The 23,298-nt window shown below is 41.1% G+C and overlaps 1 protein-coding gene across 3 annotated transcripts in view; it reads right to left on the bottom strand.

The window, feature by feature from the left end:
* Nucleotides 1-5,417: 5,417 nt before the first annotated feature.
* Nucleotides 5,418-23,298, bottom strand: part of WDR7 (WD repeat domain 7) — a 364,708-nt gene continuing 346,827 nt past the window's right edge. For all 3 annotated transcript variants that reach the window (XM_068562633.1, XM_068562635.1, XM_068562634.1), the window contains 2 exons: nucleotides 14,042-14,146; nucleotides 5,418-8,310 (listed from right to left, as the gene is read on the bottom strand). In XM_068562633.1, the coding sequence (XP_068418734.1) occupies nucleotides 8,107-8,310; nucleotides 14,042-14,146 (309 nt within the window). In that variant the 3' untranslated portion in view covers nucleotides 5,418-8,106. The remainder of the gene's footprint in view (nucleotides 8,311-14,041; nucleotides 14,147-23,298) is intronic.

The following is a 23,298-nucleotide window of genomic DNA, read 5'->3' as shown; positions in this document are numbered from 1 at the left end:
CTTATCTCCTCCAGCAGTCCCACCACTCAGAGCTTTTTGGTTCTTTCCTCCATCATCTGCCACGGCTATTCTGGCATTTCTTCTTGACCTCGTATCAGCCATCATTTTCCCCAAGCTGAGCAGCAGGTCTGTACCTTGTCATTTCTCCTTGGTCTCACTTCTTCTTCTCTCTCCCCTTGCCCAGCACACCCAGAACCCAGCCCCATGATTCTCCCAGTTCCTCGAGGGTCCTCTTGGCTCGGTCCTACAGCTCCTTTGAAATCTAGTTCTTCTCCTCTCTTAGCAGGCCCAGAACCTTGACGGCCAGATGCTATTCCGACTGAGCCCGCGCTAACTGGTCTGGTGGCTGGGAGAGGAGGTTGAGGGCGTGTACTGTTCTGCAGGGGAGAGGCCTCCACACAGCCTCAAGCAAAGGAGCAGGCCACTCAGGCAGGCCAGGGAGGGTTCGCTGGAATCTGGGGTTTCAAGATTGCTCAAGTGCATCAACCTAGAGAGCCCCATCTGTCTCATGCAGCGCTCTGACCTTGGGATTGCAGACCTTCGGAGGCTAAGACTTCAGCCTTCTCTGGAGCTCTGCTTCACCAAAACAAGTCCTGGGCCTCATTCTCAGCTTGTCATCGGCTGCAGGAAGTGAGGCTCTCCTGAGATGTTGCCAAGGAGTGTCTCTGCTTTCACATTTAGCCTTTAATTGATGACACCCTCAGCTTTTCATTAATTTTTTCCCAGTGTGCTGAGCCATCCAAATCCATTGTCCTTATGTCTTTCCCCTTACTTTTCAAACACCTGCCACGTTGCACCCTCCAGCGCGTCCCCTTCCATCAAGTATGCCATCCTGATTAAGTTTTCGCAGTCGCACGGCCCCAGCATGCCAGAGGCCACCCATGATCACCTGCCGCCAGGGATGGGATCCGCACTGCCAGTGACCCAGTTCCCAAACCGTGTTTTAGATCCTGTTTTCTTGGGCCACCCCTGGGACCAACTGTCATACATGGGGTTCTCTGGGATGCAGACTATGAGATAGAGACCTGCACATAGGAAGCTTACGGAGCTGTGTTCTCGAGATCAACACTGCAGGGGAGTGAAGGAAGCAGGGCTAGGCAGAGGGAACGCTGACCCATGATGCAGTTCAATGAAAGCTTCAGCCTATCCCAAGGGGAGTCCTGGAGCTGGGACGGCCGTTCAACGTTGTTCTGAAACAGCTAGAGGCTGGGCCTTTCTACCTTCTCCCTGACCCATCACTGGATGTGGTTGTCCCCCAGAGAAGGAGCAAGGTCTTGGGTCAGACAGCTCTCTGGCTGTGAAGCAATCTCCAGGGAAGGACTCAGCAGGGAGCTATTAGATGCCAACACTCCCAGTAGCTGGGGGAATAAATGCTTCAGTCCTGGAGTGACGGTTGAGGGAGGTGGGAATCTGGGCAGTGTACATGGCAGGCACCCAACACACCATGCTTTCTACATACTAGAAGACAGGATAAGGAGAATGCATAACTTATTTTTAAAGAATAATTTGAAACGATATATGCACCCCAATGTTCTCTGCGGCACTATTTACAATAGTCGGGACATGGAAGCAACCTAAATGTCCATCGACAGAGGAGTGGATAAAGAAGAGGTGGTACATATATACAGCGGAATATTACTCAGCCATAAAAAAAGAATGAAATAATGTCATTTGCAGCAACATGGATGGACCTAGAGACTGTCAGACTGAGTGAAGTAAGTCAGACAGAGAAAAACAAACATCGTATGATATTGCTTATATGTGGAATCTAAAAAAATGGTACAAATGAACTTATTTACAAAACAGAAATAGAGTCACAGACGTAGAAAACAAGCTTATGGTTAGCAGGGGGGAAAGCGGGGGCGGGGGGGGGGAGCGGATAAATTGGGAGATTGGGATTGACATATACACACTACTATATATAAAATAGATAACTAATAAGGACCTACTGTATAGCACAGGGAACCCTTCTCAATACTCTGTAATGACCTATATGGGAAAAGAGTGGATATATGTATATGTATAACTGATACACTTTGCTGTACAGCAGAAACTAACACAACATTGTAAATCAACGATACTCTAATAAAAATTTTAAAATATATATATATTCTGAATTTTCAAAAAAGCAAAAGAGCTTTTTTTTTTTAAAAAAAGAAATCTGGAAAACTAGTAAAAGTCAGAGAAATCTTTCATTAGGGTTTTTGCTCTAATTATTATCATTATTTTTAGGGGTTTTAGCTTTCAGATGTCAGGTGTTCTTTAGCCCAGCAGTCTTGTTTGCTGTAGTTGTATTAACTGCAACTGGAGAGCCGCCTGGATTATCAGTACTGCCCACCAATGCCCCTCAGGTTGTAGGTGTGAAGTAGTTTACATACACTCAAATCACATAATAACTTGGACTCCCATAAATTCCTATAACATACCCTCCATCTTCCTAATTAATTTCCATTTATTCTTCAAGGCCCAGCCCGAATGCTTCCTCTCTCAGAAGCCTAACTAACTTGACACTACCCTACCAGAATTAGTCACCTCTGTGTTCTCATAGCTCTTTGCCCATCTCTGTTCTTCATACTTATTCCATAGTGTTTATGGTCCTTTGCTAGATTGTGAGCTTACCCAGTGAGAGGAAAATAGAACATATGCTTGGCGTATATTAAGATTCAGTAAATGCTCGTAGACTGAATAATGTTTCATGTGGTATCTTTATTCATAAATTTTCACTAAAACTTCAAGTGTCACTGGGTGGCTCACGTTTTAGATAATACACTTCACATTTGGGTAAATGAAGTGCTAAGTCATTTTGACGCTGGTCAAAACAAGAAGATATTGGCAACAGAACTTACACATTGTTTCCTTTGCTTTGGTGATTTTGTGAAACCTAACCTATAATACTCTGTCCAGAGTCTTGCTCAATTTTGATGGATGTATATTTCAAAGCTACTCATATAAGTAACCCAAAGTCACCCCTGATGCTAAGATGGCAAACTACTTCCTTTTTCAGGAATCAGTCATAACTTCAACAGCCATAATCAACCAGCCCCATCCGCTGGTATATATTTTGGCATCTCCTCGGTGTCTACAAGTTTTGGTGAGCAGCAAGATGGCAACACACAGCAACATGACGGAGATCCTGGTGAATACAGTTGGAACCACAGAGACTCCTCTTCGGGTAAGAGGTTCAGACCTATTATTGGAGTCCACATAGGGATAAAATACAATACAAAACCCCAACAGTGTTTTCCAAAGAACACGTGTAATTTACAGTCTTAATTATCCATGCTCAGTAAGGACTTCTAAATGTCTACTAAAAATAGTAGCTCACATTTCTTGAGCGCTTACTATGTGCCGCTCTTGTAAGCACTTTACAGGCATACTCTCATGGATGTAACAAATGCAATACATATTTGATACTCACTACAAATCGGGCATGAGCTGGATTCTTGGTCTTCTCTGGGAAATCTCAGAATACTGAGGAGTCGTGGCTGGCTGTGCTCTCCTTTTGAAACAAATAAAACAAAAAATCTCCAACCAGATCTACTCAGAATAGAGATTTTTTTTTTTTTTTTTTAATGAGAAAGAATGTATATAAATTAAGGGTATATTTTCACCATTATTTTAATCATGATGTTGCTTGTCCTTGAGGAAACAGTGTTACTTTAGATACTTCAAGTATTCAGGATTCCTTTGTCTTTCTGCGTTTGGCTGGAAGGTATGGCACCATTCGACTTCTTCCTTTTCTTATCTGTAGGAAAGAAACAAATCTATATCCATTTGATGGAGGTATCTGTCCACAGAACAAATGGATCTAATCTTGCTGGTTAAGAGTGGAGTGAATTGCTTACCTACTTCCTAGAGATGCGTAAGCCTCACTCACTTAGAAGAGCACTAATTAGAATACTTGTATAAATCATTTGCTTAAAGGGATTTGGAAAACTAGAAACAATTCATGTTCCAAAGGCACTCTTTTCTCATGTTAGTGATTGAACCGAATGTGAAGGAGGAGCTAAGATTTACATGGCATCAGGGCAGCAGCAACAGGAATCAAAAAGCAAGATTCTGAGATGTTACCACAAGACGATGTAACCACTCCAAAAAGAATCCACGTCCAAGAAAAAATGTACAAAACCCAGAAATCTTAACAACTTTTTAGGCATTCACTATTTCACACTGCTGCCTCTATAAAATTTAAGGTTTGGTTAACGGAGAACTCTAAGCTTAAAGCACACAATGGTGAGCGCTGTTCATTTAAACGGTTCCAAGCACGAACCTCTCTGTAGTCTTTTTCAGTTTGTAAACAGCAGAAAGAACTGAACATCTAATTTCTGAAATTCTTCTGGCTTTTCTTTTTGACCTTTGGTATTTGTATGTATTGACGATCTCTAAACCATCGTACAAAAACACCTTGAAGTGTCAAGCTTTAAAAATGAGTCTTCTTTTCTCTTTCTCCTGTGCAGCTTGGATTATCTTGGCCTTGTCAAAATACATTCTCTAGTTAGAGGTTGGAAATATTTCCCTCCTGGCTCCAGAGTATTGATTTTCTTCAACACTCAGCTCTGTCAGTCAGCCGAAGGGGTGAAAGGTGAAAGTTCACCCAGCACTGCTTGGCTTTACCTTCCTATTAATGTCATGCCCTTTCCACATTTGATCAGTTTATGTGATCACCAATCATAAAGAACTGTTACTGCCCCCGTTTTCCCTATAAGGATACATTCAAGACATCGGGAGATGTTAAAACACTTCCTGGGATGGACAGTAGGCCTTTGAATAGGGCCAGTGATGTAGTCAACTCCTTGAATGCTTGTCTATTTCTTAAAGGAAACTGTATTGTTACATGATGATTCACTCAGTTCAATTCTTATCTGAAAATTAAAGAAAACTACATTCACCACTTACATGACTAACCCTCTGTGAGCGATGATGACCTATTTTGTTACTCTTGCTTTTTCTGAAAACCAATTATACCCTTTTTCCTCAGGGATTCAAATTCAACTCCAAACAGAGTATTAAATGAAATGAATTTAATGATCTCAGCCCAGCCCCCCACCCCAGGGCAGCCAAGCCGGGTCATCAAATCTGACAAGATAAAATTTGGTACGATTAACAGTCTATTTAGGAGCAATTTAAGGTGGAGCTAAAGCAACAGGCACGCAATTCCCTTGCCCAAACCACAGAGGGTGCTGTTGAGTCTTGGTAGGAGTGTGGTTCTCACTTCCACAGCTGGGAGAGAGACTCCCTTACTGCTCTGCTCTCCTTTGTGGACAAGTTTGCCTTTCCTGAAGCTAGCTCTCCAGGGAAATGAATAATCATCAGACAGAAATAGAAGGCTTAATTTGGTACCAAAACTGGGAGAAAGCATATGGATCTCAACTGAGAACGTTTAAGAGTGAACAATGTTTTTAATGAGAAAAACAATCTTCAGTACAATTCAGTTTTATTTAACACACGTAAGTACACAGGGACATTCAGCACATAGAGAATCTGTTAAGTGGAGTCATCAAGAAATGCCTTGAGAGGCAGACATCTTACGTCACGTGCTGTACACAGTGAGTTCAATCATTACATTTTCATACAGGTATCACATCATCTTTCACTTGTAAATTACCAATGAAGCCACATATGTCTCTACGTTTACAAGGACAGGTCCAAATACAGTGCCAACAAGATCAATAAGACACCAAAAGCGTACACTTGGGATGACAAGGTAAAGTTTACCTCAGTGCTGAGAAAATCTGAGCTGTGATGAAGTTTGCAACTGTGGTTGTCGAAACAGCCAAGGAGAGATTGGTGTGAACAAGAATGCAGATGTTGGTTTAGCAGTTAGAGGTGTCTGTCTCACCATCAGATACCATCCACCCCAGAGTTTTACAATTGTAATGTTCTAGGGGCCAACAGTTTTGGCCATCTGTGCAGCCAGGCTGTGTGGCCAGCTGGCCGAGGCCCACTGCCCAGGTATTTGGCTCCTAGGGCCCTCACAGCTTTGTTCTAACCCTCCATGGGGTGTGCCGTCCATGCTTTGGGGTGGCCTGCCCACAGTCTCACACCTTCCTCCTGATGCCCTGAACATTCTGTTTAAAAAAAAATCTCTAAGGTATACTTTTACACTTCATCATTCCAAAGCAGCTTTGTAGTCTAGAATAAATTAACCCCCATTTCAGTTCATAAAGTGAACACGTGCTAGGTACTCGCACTGAAGACTCGGGAAACCACGGGAAAAACCGAGAGCACCTCTTGTTCTCCTCAGGTTTCTCTACCTATATCGGGCACAACAGCATGTTCACCAAACAAAGCAAGTCTACGCTGTATAGTTGTGAGTTTCTTCCTGGGAAGCTACATATATAATCTTTATAAATACAATGTACATGCATTATGGCATAAATTCACTTTTTAAGAATACCTAAAGTCTAAAACCAAGGTATAGGATGGGTTTGCCATCACTAGAAATGACAAACTTCATATCGATATGAAAGAGATGTTCTAGTGGTCTTAATTTCCTAACATGTTCTTTAGAAATCTGTTTCAATAAAATAACAGATGTATTTGTTCCTGGGCTGTGACCCTACTTTTTTTGTATATTATATAAACTCTGACAATCTATGCTTTTTAAATTAGACACTCCCGTTATCATTTTGGTTGCTTTGTAAACTTCACGTATTTTTTCTGAATTTAATAAATCATTTTCTATTTTTGTACTTAATAAACCATTTTGCCCAATTAACCAACCAATCAACAACCAACCAATCAACCAAATCCCCAACTATATACAGAGCAAGGTTTATTAGGAGCAAGTCATCCAAAATATTATTTTACAGATTTTTTTTTTTTCCATTACTATGAGCAAGAACCAGCATAATCTGACATAAGGAGAAGAAAGTGACCTAGTTAAAGCTTACTTGGAAGTGTGATGAACACCCTACTGCAATATTCGGATAGATTCGGAAAGATTGAGAGCCTCCACATTTGTATACACAGTCAGCCCTCCGTGTACTCTGCCATTTTACATCAGGGACTTGAGTATGTGTGAATTTTGGTACCCTCAGGGGTCCCGGAACCAATCCTCCGCAGATACCGAGGATGACTGCATGCTCCTGAATGCTTGTGCCATAGTTAATAATTTTCTAGAATACTTGTTTAAAAGAAATGCTGTCTTAGCTTTCCTTTAACTGATCAGTAGTAGTTTGAAGGCTGAATTGTAACTATCACATGATAGCTGACTTATGGGAACTGCAGGTCTGTGAAGTTTCTGGAAGGAAGGGGTAAGCTCTTTCTTAAAAAGATCTGTAGCCAAAGAATCTTCTTTTCAGGTATACGCTATGCTTTCAAACTTGGTTCTTTATTACAAAAGTCCATTTAAGAGATCATAGTGACTGGATAATTATATTAACTAGATCATAAGTAGTGATCATTTTGATTTTGAGCTATTAAATACCGTATCACTTAAGCGGGATATGAGCATTTTAGAAGGCTAGGTGTCTGGGAAACTGTAGTCTCCACAAGGAAAATTTGTGTGTGTGTGTGTATTTTCTCATTAATCTCCAATCGGTTAGGTGTTAATAAAGAAGGTAGTGGCTAAACCCTAGGAAATTGGATTGAGTAATTGCCTAGCAATCTCCCGGAGAAAAAAACCCCACGTAAACACAGAATCTTTCTGGTAAACAATAGCACGTTTTAGGAAATCCAAAGGAAAATGGTGTCAATAATTAGGACTGCCACATGACCTCAAAACCCAATGTCAGAATAACCAGCTTCCAACAGCATTCAGAGGTGGGGTTTAGCGTGAGGAAACTGCTGATCTGGGCTGGCAGTGCAATCACAGTGGTTATTGATTTCCGGGCTTCTGGTGCACCGAGCAACGGGACCGCTGGCTGCCCCTCCCTCTGCGGCGGTGAGAAACGACCTGGGGACGGGACGGCCACTTCCCGCGGAGCGATGTGTGCATGCCTCAGTCAATAGGTGGCACGAGCAGGAGTCTGCCCCCGGGGACCATGCGGAGGGACACAGACCCGGCTGTGCCCCCCATGACCCCGGCGGGGGTGGGCACTGAGGAAGGACGGGACTCTGGGCTTGGAGACCTGGGGGAACCGGGACGGGACGCAGACACGAGCCCTAGACCATGAAGCGGTGCTCCCTGCCGTCGTGGGCCATGAGGATGACGTTGCGATTGGAGGTCCAGATGAGCCGGGCCAGCCTGAGGGCATTGTGGGAGCCGGGGGACGCCGGCTGCACGGGGGGCACCTGGTAGGTCTTAACACAGCGCAGCTGGGGTGCCGAGTTCAGCATGCCGATGCTCCCCAACAGGGAGGTGTTCATCTGGAGGGACACGGGGACAGGAGAGCACACGTGTCACTGCAGGAACCGCTTCCCTTTCCCCGCCACAGAGAGGGGTTCGAGGGACACACCCTTGCGGTCACTTTCTCCTCCATCATGAGGCTTCGCGGTCATCTAAGAGTCTATTGTTAACCTCTAAAGGGCTCCTTTCAGTGTATCTGAAATTGTTCTGATGCTGTTACAGCAAATGCGTAAACCCAGAGAAATTTTACCTGGTGGGTAGAACTGGACAGCAGGAAAGCCCATCCATCTTTAAGAAGGCAGCTAAATGATACATTTTAATAAAACGGTTCAATCAGACAATATTTAGAAACAGTGGGTATTTCAAATGGCAGACTTTTCTGTTCTTTAGTAATAATGCTCACTGCATCCCCTGAAGAAGGAGCCCCCAAAGACAAGTTTGGGGACTTCGAATTCGTTTCAGAAAATGACGCAAAGTTAAGCAGTAGACAGAGTAATAGGTGACCCGATCAAAGCTCAAAACTTACCCCGCTTCTCATCGCTACCTACCACACCTTCCCTCCTCACCTGCTTTTTAAAAAATCCAATCTCTGGAAAGCTCTAGTTTATTTTGAAGGAAAAAACAAGAATCAACCACCTCTCAACACTGCACGTGTGGCCCACTGTTTTGCTGCCACGCTAAAGAAAGCACACTCTAACGCTTTATTGGCAGGATGTTTTTATCAGTTGGTGATTTCTGCTTTTTGGGCAGCTTTTCTGGCTTTGACTTGAGTTTTAAGTTCTCTTAATTCGTTCACGTAAATGGAAAATAACATGGAAATTATGGCTCATGAACAACTATGCGTTCATGTCAAAGTGCTAAATGCTGAATGGCCGTTATCTAAGTGAACTGTCATCTGAGCGACTGAGTCTGAAGAATCCTTTAGATTCTAAATATTACTTAACATTTTTTCAATATTCATCTTTTGTGCTATTACAAATCACGTGGCAAGCACACTGACCATCAGGAAAGAGGGCTTGGGAATAATATTTTTCTTTGCACTAATTTTCATGTCCAGTTCTTCTCTCCAGCAGTACCTCCACCTGAATGTACGTGACTCTAGGGACTTGCGTGAAGCATGCAGATTATGCTCCAATGTGTGCACACGGTTGACACAGGAAACCTTGGCGTGTCCTAGGACATTTAAGGTGTGTTATTGCTGATATCATGCTCTGCATTTGGATCAGTGCAAAATATAAGCCATTCCTTTCCCGGCCCTTCTCAGAAGCAGGATGGTGTCAGGGGGTGTAAATCATGGCATCTCTGGCGGGACGCGTGCAGGCTCCACTGACATTTTCACAATTTAAATCATCTTGAGTAATAACCCTTTTAAGATGACTAATGTTACTGATTTTCCTGCATTAATAATAGTGCCGAACACAACACAGAGGTGAAAAAAAATCACTAGTGTACGAGGTCACATTTTAAAACCAAACGTATGATTATCATTAACTCTTTCTGTTAAAGTGCAGTTAACATTTAAAGCCAGGCAGTACCTTACCGTCATCCTCTAAGAACCTCTTTCCTTGCGTCCTTCCCTCCTTTTTCCAAAAACTCCATAAAAGATAAAAATCAGGGCCTTATTGCTTTGTGGAGGTTCCCAAATAGCTTAAATATAAATAATGACGGTGAGCTTGATTTGCTAGTTCTCACTTGTACAAAGAGTAACAGTACATCATTATTTAGTCCTCTTACAGAGCAGATCCAAATGATCCAGAAAATTGCCGGTTAAAATTAACTGGCACCAACAGGCATACTGTGCTTTTAAAAAATCTAATTTCTCAGTTGATAAATAACTACAAAGTATTTTTCATTCTTTATGGATTTTCTATGAAAATGTGTATGAAGCTTGATTTCTGCTGGTGGCTCAAAAAGCTAGGGGCATCCGATAGGCTCAGACACATCCTTATTTTTAATTCCTTCCTTCAAATTTAGCCACGTACAAGAAGTGGGTTGAAGGCTAAAGTGGGCAGGGAGAGAACATCTTACTGGAATGTGACAGGTGGAAAGATTTCCCAAAAAAGTCCATTATTATATCTGCGTTCTCCTTACAAGCTGAATCATCCTTCAAATGATTGATAAATGCTTTGTTAGGGTCAAACAGCCTTCCTGCCTCAGAACAGGGCTATGTGAAATTCTACACAGTACGTAACGATTATGGTAGAAAACAGATGGAAAGACAAAGACTCTCATGTTAACTATAATTTGTTGTTCCTCAGACCATCCTTTTCCTATGATCTCTTCAAATAAGAGATGAATCTGAAGTAGTAAGGGTGGGTATTGATTTTTCCAGTAAGCTCCATCGAAGAACTCTCACCAAAACAACTAGCCATTTTGTTATTCAATATTAATATTTGATCAGAGACTGGCTACAAATTATGCTAAAGTAAAGGCAATCTGAGCCCTGCATGAATGAAAACTACATGGAATTATAATATTTGGTCACATTAGCTTTTTTCTTCACTACCAAGATAATAAATACTCATCGTGGAAAATTCAAACAATAACGAGAAGTATAAAAAAGAAAGCAAAAATCCCCTGAAATATCATTTCCCAGAGACAATCACTAACCTTTTGGTCAACCACTTTCCAGATCTCCAAGCCTATCTCCACATAAGGAGAAGCAGGTTTAAGGAGTTTTACATAAACAGGCTCATATTAAAAGGCAGTTGCACAATCTGCTTTTTTCATTCAACAAAATGTTGAGGGCAATCTTTTTATGTTAATGACTATAGATTTACATCATCCTTTTAAAATGGCTGAATAGTGTTCTATTGTGTGATGGAATAAAGAAAACTAAATGAAACCAATATCCATCTGATTTATTATTAGCATTCCTGGAAGAGGATACTTAACTGTTGGAGGGTGGTGGCAAAATTCAGGTGAGAGAATGATGGTTGTATTTCATTATAAACTCTCCTGGCTCAAATACCAATGGATACACTGGAGTGAAATATTCAAATAGTAGGAATACGTTGTTGGAGAATCAAAGGGCTTGAAAGATTGCCAAATGACATCATTTAGCGGCTGAGTATGTAAACGAACTAACGGCAACCATGGCTTTTTCCTTCCCTTTAAAAATAATGCTTCACAAGACCAGTTCTGAGAAGATTATTTTCTGAACACACAGACATACATACAGATGTAATTCATCAAAACAGGAAGTGTTTTAATGCTATTCTCAGTGTAAGTAATGTTGCACCCAAACCTTTTATTAAGTCTCACTTGAGTAATTATCCAACCAGTAATTCTCATTAACACTCATTTCTCAGCAAAGATTTTAATAGCTGATGGCTTTTGTGAGGCTCTATATTAATAAGGCTTCATTAAGTTTTCAAAATATATTGCAGTACATTTACTGGAATCATATAAAAGTATTATCATACATCATTAGACCTAAACAATATGTATATAAATAAATCAGCCAAGCCCATTGGGGGAGAGCCACGGTAGATCTAACACTGCTTTTTGGACTCTCTTTAATTCAAATAAAAACCCACTATACTTCTGGAAGAGGTTTTATTGTATTTTCTTGAGAAAGTTGAAATGATATTTCTGTGTCTTCCACTTAAATTTTAAGACCAAGCTGGGTATAATTTAAGCAGGGAAGAAATGGGCCACATTTTAAATTCTGACATTGGGTTTAGGGGCAAGCAAGACCTGGGTGTTGCCTGAGTTGCTTGGGTGCTCTGTCCACTGAACACACACCCCTGCAAGTAACACAAGGTGCCCCTGGAGAAGAGCGTGCAGACAAGGAAAGGAGCTGGGCAGAGCCGCGTGGACAGACGCGCGGGGTTAAGTGCACTTGGTGAAGCCCAGAGGCAACGGCAGGAGCCTGAACTGGAGGACAGAAAGAGGTGTTTCAAAAAGACAGCATCTAAGGAACGATCTTGATCTCCAGGGTGAGGAAGATGCTAACGATAATTCCATCAATGAGCCGGGCAGCAACTCTGATAAACATAGAAAAAGATTCAAGGAAGGGATGAACATATCCAAATAGGACTCTGAAGACCTAGATAAGGGGGAAAAGGTTTATCCCTTAGACATTCAGGAAAATACTGGGGAAAGTTTCACATCTGGCCAATTTAGGAGGTATCCCTTTATATAAGGAAGTATATTTTCTTAGCAGGAAGAAAAATTGAACAACAAAAAAGAAGAGATCTGGTTTTGTTTATTCCCAAGAATAAAGCATGGGGCGAACACAAGCTCCTGGAAAGCAGGGACCCGAGACTGCTTGGTTCCATGTCCCTAAAGCTAGGCTGGCACCCAGCGCTTCCACACCGCATACATGCCAAATGAAGGGAGTTTCACATGGACACTCCTCTGGGATTTCAAGAGAACAGGAAATTCAGGAAAATGTGTATCAAAGTACAGTTGGTGTCACAGACACCACTGTGTTAGCAGAAAAGAACAGTTGGTAGAGACACTGTCTACAGGACCAGTGTTGCAAGAGTTGTTTATGGACTTGCTGTGGGATTTCAGTAGAATAAAATACGAGTCCTGGGGTTACCCACTAGGAAAAATGAAGACTCGGTGACATCTCTAAGGAAAAGTTTAATATGAGCCACTTAAGATGCTGGAGATACATTCTGGAAGAAAGGATAATAAGAAAACAGACTGGAAAACTAAATTAGATGAAAAGTAGAAAAAGCTAGGACAGATCTGGAAGTTGTCATGCTTCAATAGCATGTGGTTAATTAAGCAATTTATTGTATCTGTTTTACATTACATTAGCTATTGAGTTTTTAAAAATCATCGTCACATTGTGAAGTCTTGTTTAAACTTTTATTTGCTTTTTTAGTTTTCAAAGCAATAAACTGAATCTCATAAAACATACTTGCATCCTAGGATAGGTAACAGAATTTTCCATTAACTTGCGGGGGTGGGGGGGTGTTGGTAAGGTTTAACTTTTTTGTAGTTATCAGGAGTAAGGTAATTAAAAAGAAGATGGGATGGAGATTAATCACTGAGGATGAAACAAGTTCTATTATAAAACTCAGTTGCTCAAATTAATATTCACTGTAATCATAATCAAACAGAGCTGTTCTCATGTACTGCCAGTCAGTGATACTCAGATTTTTGAAAGTGTTTTAATAGCTTGGAAATGAAGAGCATTATGTGGAAATTCAGAAAGCAAACGAAAATGAGATAATACAAATGAGGCATGAAGTTAATACGAGGCTGCCCTTTCCCCTGTGCCCTGTTGGCGTTGTCCGGATGCCTTGTGTAAATTAACAGCCTGAGCAGTGCTCCTTGCCCCAACTCCTTCCAGGCCAGGCCCTCACTTACATCTGAATGATCCCTACCTCTCTCCAAACACCCACCCCTCCCTACCCTGAACGCCTGGCCCTTCCTTGACGTCGTCACCGTCACCGTGTCTCAGCTCAGGTGTTGCTGCCTCTGTGAAGCCGGCCCACAGCCTTACTCCCAGGTTCCCCCTGTATCGTAATTACTTGCTTATTTACTTGTGTCTCCCTCAGACTGAAAGCTTGGTGAGAGCAGACCCCCTCTTTCTAGGTTGCTAATTGTATTCTCAGTAGCCCCTGCATGCTGGCAGCTGGCACATAATCAGCAAGCAATAAATACTTGATATCTGTTGAAAGAAGGGAGGGAGGGCCCAAGGGAGGGTTGGTGGGTAGGTCACCAGGGAGCCTTTCCCAGCAAAAGCGGATCATGCACCACACATCAAGACCCTGCAGCATGTGCACTTACCTGCCAGAAAGAAATGTGGCTGTCTGTGTTTGAGTAGGTGGCAAGATATCGTCCATCAGGGGCAAAGGCCACGGCAGTGATTGGTCCCTTGTGACCGTGGATTGTCTGAAATAAAATTCAGAGTCATTCATCGCATGCATTGCAGAGAACTGCTACGCATACAGATGCAAATACATTCAATGCTGAAAAAGTTATGTCATGGATATTAGAGACCATTATGTTCTTTACTTAAAAATTTAGGTTAGAAAAAGAGGAAAAGCAACCAAAGTTCTCTCACTGATACAGCCAGGGGCTTTGATCTTGTTCTGAGGAGTCCACCCGTCTCCTACTGGGGAGGACAGCATGAGTCCGAAGGAAAAGCATATATTAATGGGCAAACCAATGTGTTAATTCATTTATGTCCATTAGAGGGAAGAATTTTACAATTAATTAGGAAGGTGAAAAACTGATCACCAAATCTCTCCAGGAACTTCATCTGAAATGAAAAACAATCAAAGCTGTATCATAACATCCCCGTTCTGGAAGGAGTCAAAAACTATAATTTCAACCCCTTAATAATTATACATCTTTCACATTTTATGCTTCATTTCCCACCAATAACACTGTGTTTAAATGCACATGGCCACAATTAGTACACATATATACACGCATGAATTGGAGGTTTGAGCACACATATAAATCAAATGTTATTAAAAACAAGCTAACAGGGATAATTCTAAGCCTTTGCCAAATAGCTATCATTGATTTAACCATGAATAAAAAAAAAGGATGTTGTATTTTAGACGCGGTCTTTGATAAAAGGTCTTTACTAAGAAAAAATTACACTCACGTTTAATGATATTAATAGTTACCGAAAAGACTGGGATACTTAGCAAATTAGCATAATACTGTATTGTTTCTACACAAACTATTAAAGACCGTATCTCTACCACACGAAGCAATATTCAGTCTGCTTACAACGGGAGGTTGGTCTCCCCTCTTGGTTTAGGAAGGAATGGGGAAATGTGTTCCCTTAAACTAAGGCAACGCTAGGAAGGGTTGTTTCCATCTGCTGTTTCTTGATGACGAGCTGTGAGCCTTGAGTCTTGGTGGGAGCATCAAGCTCACTGCGTGATTCAGGGCTCCTCCACCTCCGCCCTGCCACACCCATACTGTAAATTTCAGTGAGACACTTCTCACAATTCATATCTGAGTGATTACAATGAGGAAGGGAGACAGGGATGGGGGTGTGAGAACATTCCTCAGTGCTTTTTGGGTTTTGTTCTTTCCTGTCATTAGACAACGCGCTGTGGGATCCAAAATAATGCCTGTTTTTCAACACTCAGAGAAAAAAAATGTTATACTGGTAGTACTGGGCTTTGGGCTGGCAGAGGACACTGCTGAGTCAGACTGCCTGCCTTGCCTTTGGGCTCCACTGCTTACTGCGGAAGCTGGGGCAAGTTATTTACATTCCTTAACCTCAGGGGCACCCATGTCTATGAAGCAGAGATGACGATGATGATGTCGATAACGATACTGAGAATGACACTGATAATTCCTGCCTCAAAGAGCTTTGTGAAGATTAAATGAGTTAGTACATATGTAGCCCTCTGCACAACGCATGGCACATAATAAGAATTCAATGAATATTATTAATATTTGTGTTACTCCTCCTTATTTAAAGATGATCAGATGAATATACTTGAAAGCTGCTAAGACAGTAGATCTTAAATGTTCTTACTACGAAAAAGAAATGGTAGTCACGTGATGGTATGGAGGTGTTAGATAACGCCAGGGTGGGTGATCATTTTGCAATATATAAGTGTATCAAATCATCACGTTGTACACCTTAAACTTACACATGTTATATGTCAATTATATCTCAATAAAGCTGAAAAAAACCATGACCAGACAAATGTAAACAATCACATAAATCAATTACTTGAGTATGCCATTTAATGAACCCCCCCAAAAATGCCCTAATCATATACGAAACCAGATTATACATATTGGGTTTGACCTGCAAAATGATTTTTAAAAACAGTTTCTGAGCCTATATTCGAATTCATTAAACATCATTTAAAATCAAGATTTCTAGCCTCTCCTGGAAAAGCCCAGGATTGCTTCCACTCTGGCAATCCTGGGCCTTTGCACGTGGCAATATGGGCCAGGCTGAGTGGAGGTGCCCTGTGGGCCTGGGCGTTTGCTCTCATGTCCCAGCCCTGACTCAAGCGGGTCTGTGTACCTAACACCCACTGCCTGACTCCCTTATTTCCTGTCTGGTCCCTCATGGCATTTAATGCAACCCTTCCGTTAAAAATATTTCATTCAAAATAATTTCTTCCATGCTCTGGGGTCCTGGTATGCATCAAAAGTGTGAGCACACACTAAAAGCTCCTCTAAAAGCTTGCCCTTCTTGCAAGCCCCCCCTCCACCAAAGCCCAGCTCCACGTAGAGGTGGATTCAACCCTCCTGCTGGAGTTTGGGCCCCTAAATCTCAAAGCAGAATGCTAAGCCTACCTCCTTCAGATTAGTATCCCTCCTTAATCAGCAACCAGAATGTGCTTCAGAAAAGAAGAGAGTGCAACAGTGAGTAGGCTGTAAACCAGAAGGTTCAAAAGGATGTACCAACCCAATGGTCTCCCTAACATACCTCTCTGTGAGGTTGGCTAAGATGGCCCTGTAGTAAAGGCAGAAAGCCAGGCACACAGGCTCCTAATATTTCACATTATATCTTCATCCTTTATAGTGTTTGAAACGTCCACTTGAATACTTCCGGGTCAGCTGAAGACACTCGTCATTATGTTATCTCGTGTCTCTAATAGAAGATCCTGTGAATTAAGTTCATCTTGGAATTTTCTGCCAGGAAAATGTTTATCTTTCCAGATAAATTTTGTTGGTTTCTTTTATCATGAAAAGATAATTACACAATCTCACACGAGCTTGCTTTCCTGCCAGGAAACTCAGAACTATATTTATGCTCATTCTAGGTGTCTAGTAATAAATACTTCCTCCTCATTTCACTAATCACGGTCCTGTTTTCCTTCATTGTTTTTATTGTCAAGGTTAGATACTGAGTTTAATGTGTAAGTTTCTTTAAAGTCTGTTTTGAACAAAGGGGAACTATACTTTAGCTCAGAACACATCAACACACACACACACACACACACACACACACACACACACACACACAGTGTGACACTGCGAGGTGCCCCACAGGCTGTCATTCAAAGCAACATAGAGAAAAACCACAGAGTACTGACTGCTGTGTCAGCTGATAGACCTGTTGTCTTATAAGAAAGCAAGTACCACTCATGGTAGCTCAGGGAAGCTCACTATTTTAAATGGTTTGGTACATCTGGTGAGTTCATTACAATCTCAGCCTGAGAGGTGCTTCAGTCCCCAGTGTAATGGAAATGTTGCCATTGTCTTTTGTTCAGAATCTCTGAATTTCTCTCAGATCTGCGCAGGCACCACCTGAACTGACTTTAACCCTCTATTCTGGCATTTAGATGCAGCTGTGCGCGGATCACAGTGAACTTGGAAGTGCTTTGTGATGGGGCAAACCCAATGGTTTGGGATCTTAAATGCTCAACTAGAAAGAACATTTTCCAAAACAACGGGTTTCAAAGTAAAAGGAGGCTTGGTTTACTTTTTATACGTGGATGAGTATCATATGCCTTGTTATATTTTTAGTCAAAGAAATTGCTGTCTTGAAAAGACAGAAATGGAATATAAAGAAATTAATCTAATTCAAGAAGTGCTATGAACAATAAAAGAAATCAAGCAATTATCCCTAGCAGGAGACAGAGTGCTGAATTGTTAAACACTCTCTCCCCCTTTTTCTTATGAAAGAAAAGGAACTGAGAGGCCTCATTAATAAGGAGCAAGGCTTGCACTTACCCAACAGTTTTTAACAGGCACATTCAATGTGCTCGGCAAAGAAGTATAATTAACCCTGTTGTACAGAGGAGGAGAGACACGGATTTCCAAAATGATTTGGTCAGCATCAATACAAGTTATGACTGTCTAGAATATTCTCTAAAACTGCTGTCTCTTCCTGGAGTTCTTGCTAATTCAGCTTCCAAACGTCAAATTTGAGAATTGAAACCAAAATGTAGGACTCTATACTGCACCCACTCTACAGACTGAACGAGATCAAAGAGAACATCTATTAATTTCCAGGTCTCATCACTTTTTTAAAGGGGAGGAAAAAATCCAGCCAAACAAAATTTCCTACTTGTAACATAAATTCTGAAGAAAAGATTTCCAAATGTAGGTACAATTTTGCTATCATAAACACCATCACAAGGGAAAGACTTATAAAGGACTGACCCATGTATTTTGTATAACGGTTATTAAACTAAAAAAAAAAAAGGACTTTGACCGAACTTTCACAGCCCCAGGGTCTGTAGGGCCTGCGAGGGAAGGGGCCACCCTGGTCGCAGGCCTTCTCGGGGAGCAGCATGGCTGGCTCAGGGGTAAAACAGGCAGTGACAATGTGAGGGGTGATTGAAAGGTCTGCTGAGCTGCAGGTGCGTCCCCAGTTGGCTGCGCATGGTCTCTGAAATTTCTACAAATACAATTATGCTTTCAGTTGAGGCATTTTCCCTAGCGTGTGCTCTGGCAGACAGCAAACAGGACAAACCTGCTTTCATGAGATACAAGCATGGCAGATGCCTTGAGTTTAGGGTGAGACTGAATGAAGTGTCCATCTGTGTACACACGCAGGAAATAGCTGGAGACAGGCCAGATATCCAGGGAAGTGAGTGCTTAGGAAGTGAGGATGAGCCCCAAAAAGGAAAGGAGAGGTAACAGCAAAGACCTACAAATACCTACATTTTCCTAGGGCTGGTCCCTTACTGATAACAAACAACGCTAAGTGAGGTTCAGGACACGCTCTCCTCTGTACCTGAAGCACCAACCAAACATTTGGCATCTCTTCCCAACGGCAGCCAAAGTCAGGAAAAGGCGGAAGAGGAAGGTGGACCAGGGTCTGATTTGCATGCCTTTCTGACATCCCAGTACAGGCTGCTGATTTCCTGGCTGACTGGTAGGGAGGTAACGGCTCAAGGCGGAGGGGAGACAAAGACATTGCTCTGACAGCTTTGTTTGTTAGGCAAGGGGAAGACTCATCAAAAAAGAGCCATTTGGAAAGAGTTGAAAAGTTAAGAATTAATTATGTTCAAGAAAAAATTACCCCTTTCCTTTCTCCGAAGCAACCAATTTGTGAAAATTGTATTATATATTTAAGGTTCACCTGCTCAAGGAAACAAATGATTTAGGCAGATGATAACACATTAAAAAAAAAAGTCTAATCTATGGCCAATTAGAAGGTCTGAGTCAAATTTAATTCCCACTATGAACTAAGCCTTCTGTAGCCTTTTTGTGTGTGGGATCTTAAGGCCATATGACGTGGCCAAGAGCATTGAAAGGCCACCCATTTTCTTCCGTATGTGCACAGGGCTGCCTTAAAGCAGGCCAGATGAAAATCCATTCTGTTTTCGAATCTCTCTAGAGAAGATGCCAAACCCCCCCCCTGAGGACCCCCTTTCTGTGTTTAACACTGTGCTGTCAGGAAGTTTTTCCTTTTTCAAATCTAAATCCAAAATGCTACAGTGTAAGTAGCCTGCTTCCTCTGTTCTAGCCTCAGTAGAGATGGAGAACAGCTGGTCACCAATCTTAGTATGATAACCTTTTATAGACTTGAAGGCTGTTACTGCAACTTGCTCCTTTTTTACTTATTTATTTTTTATTTTCAGGATTTAAAAAAAATTTCACTGACTATCATGTAACCTTTCCTTTCAGGTCTCATTTTCCAACTCTTAAAATAATTTCTGTATCTTTTCCTTAAACTTTCTCCAGGCTTTCAAATCATGACATCTTAGAGTTGGATGGTATCTTAAAGGTCAACCACGTCTCAAAATGTGGGATTTCAAAACAGACTGAGTGCTGGAACAGGCAACTGGCTGTCGTTATAGTTTCTCATAACACCACGCAGGAGGCCAGGACTATGCTTATTTTATCACAAACCTGCAACCGTGGCTGGAAAAGCTGGTAAAGTTGTTGGCCTGCAGATGGCTGACACCCCGCAGTCCTCATACTTGTGGGGAGAGGCAGGGTCCCTGAGCCCACTGCTATCGTGGTAGATGAAGGAAAACTCTTTTCCTTGACCTTAAACAGAGGTTTAAAGATTAGAAGCTGCCTCACCCCTCTTCACGGGTGGGGAAGGAGGTGGATGGTGGCCCCATTGCTCTCATCAGCAGTCTCTCTTCCTGGGGCCCTGAAGGTTTTCACCCTCCCATGAGCTCGCCTGTGCCCCCATAGAGGCAATACCTACCTACAGGGACCATAAATAGGCACTTCTTGAGGAAAGAATCATAAAACTAGGGGCCCAGCTCTTTGTCACTTGGGACACAAAATATGGAAACTAAAAGTATTGACCAAAATGGAAGTAGATGGAAAATGCATTCCAAAAATTCTCTAGCATTGAAAGGAGCCCAGCTTCTCTTACTGGCTGTACTATCTGTGACTGTGTAAGCATATCTGCCTCGATACTGCCCTTTGGTGGTTCTACAATGATTCTGAACGGAGATCTGAGCGTTGAAAATGGGTTGTTCAACTCAATAATTTCTTTTCTTGATGGAGGGCCAAGCCAACATTTTTTATTCACATTATGCCAACTCTATATTATAGAGTCAACCCATTGTGGCATTTGCCAATCCAAGGTGTATCGGAACGATTCAATGAATTGAGTTATTTTCTATCACTATCTAACTGAAAAGAATATATATTCAGGGCAAAGGACAAGTAGATATGATATCATTTTAACATCTTAATGGAAAACAGATTTAAGGATAAATATAATAAAGTTCCCTATCTTAAGCTTTATTATAAGATATAATGCCTCCAGTAAACAGACTTTATTCCCTAAAAATAGCTGCAGCATTTACTGTACGTTTTCAGTTACTGAAAGTTACTTAAATGTCATTTGGTAATAAACTGACTGACACTGATGAATTAAAGGAGATTTTTTTTTTTTTGATATCTACATATTGGTAATCCTTAAGACACAGGCAATAGTTTTTGAAATTTCTTTGTGGAGGATTATAACCAGCATGTGTGTGCACAACACACTTATCCAGGAATAGTAAGAATCAAAAGATGCTCAAGGGGCTTCCCTGGTGGCGCAGTGGTTGAGAATCCGCCTGCCAATGCAGGGGACACGGGTTCGAGCCCTGGTCTGGGAAGATCGCACATGCCGCGGAGCGACTGGGCCCGTGCGCCACAACTACTGAGCCTGCGCGTCTGGAGCCTGGGCTCCGCAACAAGAGAGGCCGCGATAGTGAGAGGCTCGCGCACCGCGATGAAGAGTGGCCCCCGCTCGCCGCAACTAGAGAAAGCCCTCGCACAGAAACGAAGACCCAACACAGCCAAAAATAAATAAATAAATAAAAATTTAAAAAAACAAAAAAACAAAGCAATGAGCAAGCATCCTTGAGTATATGTATTTATTTATAAATGATATATACCTGTGATCTTTAAAAAAAAAAAATGCTCAAGATTGCTTCACTATTGTAATTTAGGCATAAGAATTTCAGATTTTTAGGATACCGAGGCTTATATTTTCACTAATATCAATTATACATTATCAAAATTAAATTTAAAAAGGAAGATCTACAAATGAACAAGTAGAGAGTAACCATTTAATAGTTGATTTCCAATCTTAAAATATTGTAGCCATCATAACAGCAACCTCTATGAAAAAAATATGTACTGGTCTTAGGCATAGAGGTTGCTATCCCTTCTATTCAATTGAGGAACTTTTTCAGATTCAAATAAATTTTCCATAAGTCTCACCACTTAAAGTCTTTCTTCCTCTTTTTCTTGCTACAGATAATCAGGAGCTGACCACACATGTGTACCTGTACACACACACACCCGTCTTCTGCTTTACTAGAGCAAATATTTTCAGGATGAAGTAACTAAAAATTACCCACTTAAATTATAATAACTGATGTAGTATGTTCGTATTGTATGTGAGACTCTTTTAAGCTAAATAATGATAACAGAAGAAAAAAATCTAGTTTGAGACATAATTCCAACCACAACATTTTTCATATACGTTAACATTTTAAAATAGAGTCATATTTAAAGATTATTCATGGATACTCAAATACTGAATGCCTATATGATTTAGATAAATGTGCTTCAGTTTCCAATAAAAAGGATAGAGAATAAATTAATTGTTATCAACTATTCACATTGCTGGTATGAAATAACTGTAAGACATTTATTAAGGTATAACTTTCTGTAGCTTTTAAGAATATGCAAATGTTTTCTATAGATCTCAGACCCAAAGCTAAGTATTTTTTATCATATTTCTGATATAAATCTATTCAAACACATGCTAGAAGTCTTAAAATGAACAAAGTTTTGCTTTTGTATTCTCAGACTATGAAGATCCTGATAAAAAAATTCTGTTGTTAAATATTCAAAGGATTCCTGAGAAATTGGACCAACATAAAATGGTTATATAATTTTTCAAAGAAGACAGGAGAAAATGTTCTTAAAGATAATACTGTGCCGCAAAAGTAAAGCCCAATTGCTTCCACTTGGAGTTCCTTAGGACATGAACTGTCGTATCTCTGCGCCCTCTCAAAAGACTGCAGGCCCTTCCATAGCAGCCTTCAACAGACATGCGTCCACATGAACCAGCAGGGACAGCAATCACATTCCTGAGGAATCGTCCATCCAGATGGACCTCAGCATTTTCGTGGGTTCTGATTTGGGTTAAGGCGAACACAGAAGATGGTTTTGGCTAGAGCTTTAGGACAGGGCCTTCACACATGTGCTCTCCCACCTCTCTTTGGCCTGGTACAGTGCCTGGTGACACAAAACTGTCTTATCCAGATTGTACTAATATGGAATTTATAGTTTTCAAAATCACATTTCAAAAGGATCTAATGTTTTCATCATTCCAAAAAGAGAAGTGACTTGAAAGTGTTAACGAAACCTAGAGCATTACATAAATTTCTAAAATTCATACGTGTATTAACCGATATATTACTGTATCTTCTGGCTCATATTTATTTTGGAGGATGACAGAGTACATACACTAGTAGACAATACAGATTTAAGAATTTTATACTTTTATGTGTGGTTTATTAGGCTCCTTTAACTTATTAAAACAGAAAATCAGATTAGTCTGGAAAGTAACCTAATTAATACTGACCTATATTACAAGGTCTATTTCTTTTGTTAAGTCAAGACACGCC

Source organism: Eschrichtius robustus, chromosome 14 (genome assembly GCF_028021215.1).
Source record: "Eschrichtius robustus isolate mEscRob2 chromosome 14, mEscRob2.pri, whole genome shotgun sequence".
In the NCBI taxonomy this organism is placed as follows: domain Eukaryota; kingdom Metazoa; phylum Chordata; class Mammalia; order Artiodactyla; family Eschrichtiidae; genus Eschrichtius; species Eschrichtius robustus.
Note: the sequence above shows the minus strand (reverse complement) of the source record. Positions and strands in the feature narration are given on the sequence as shown.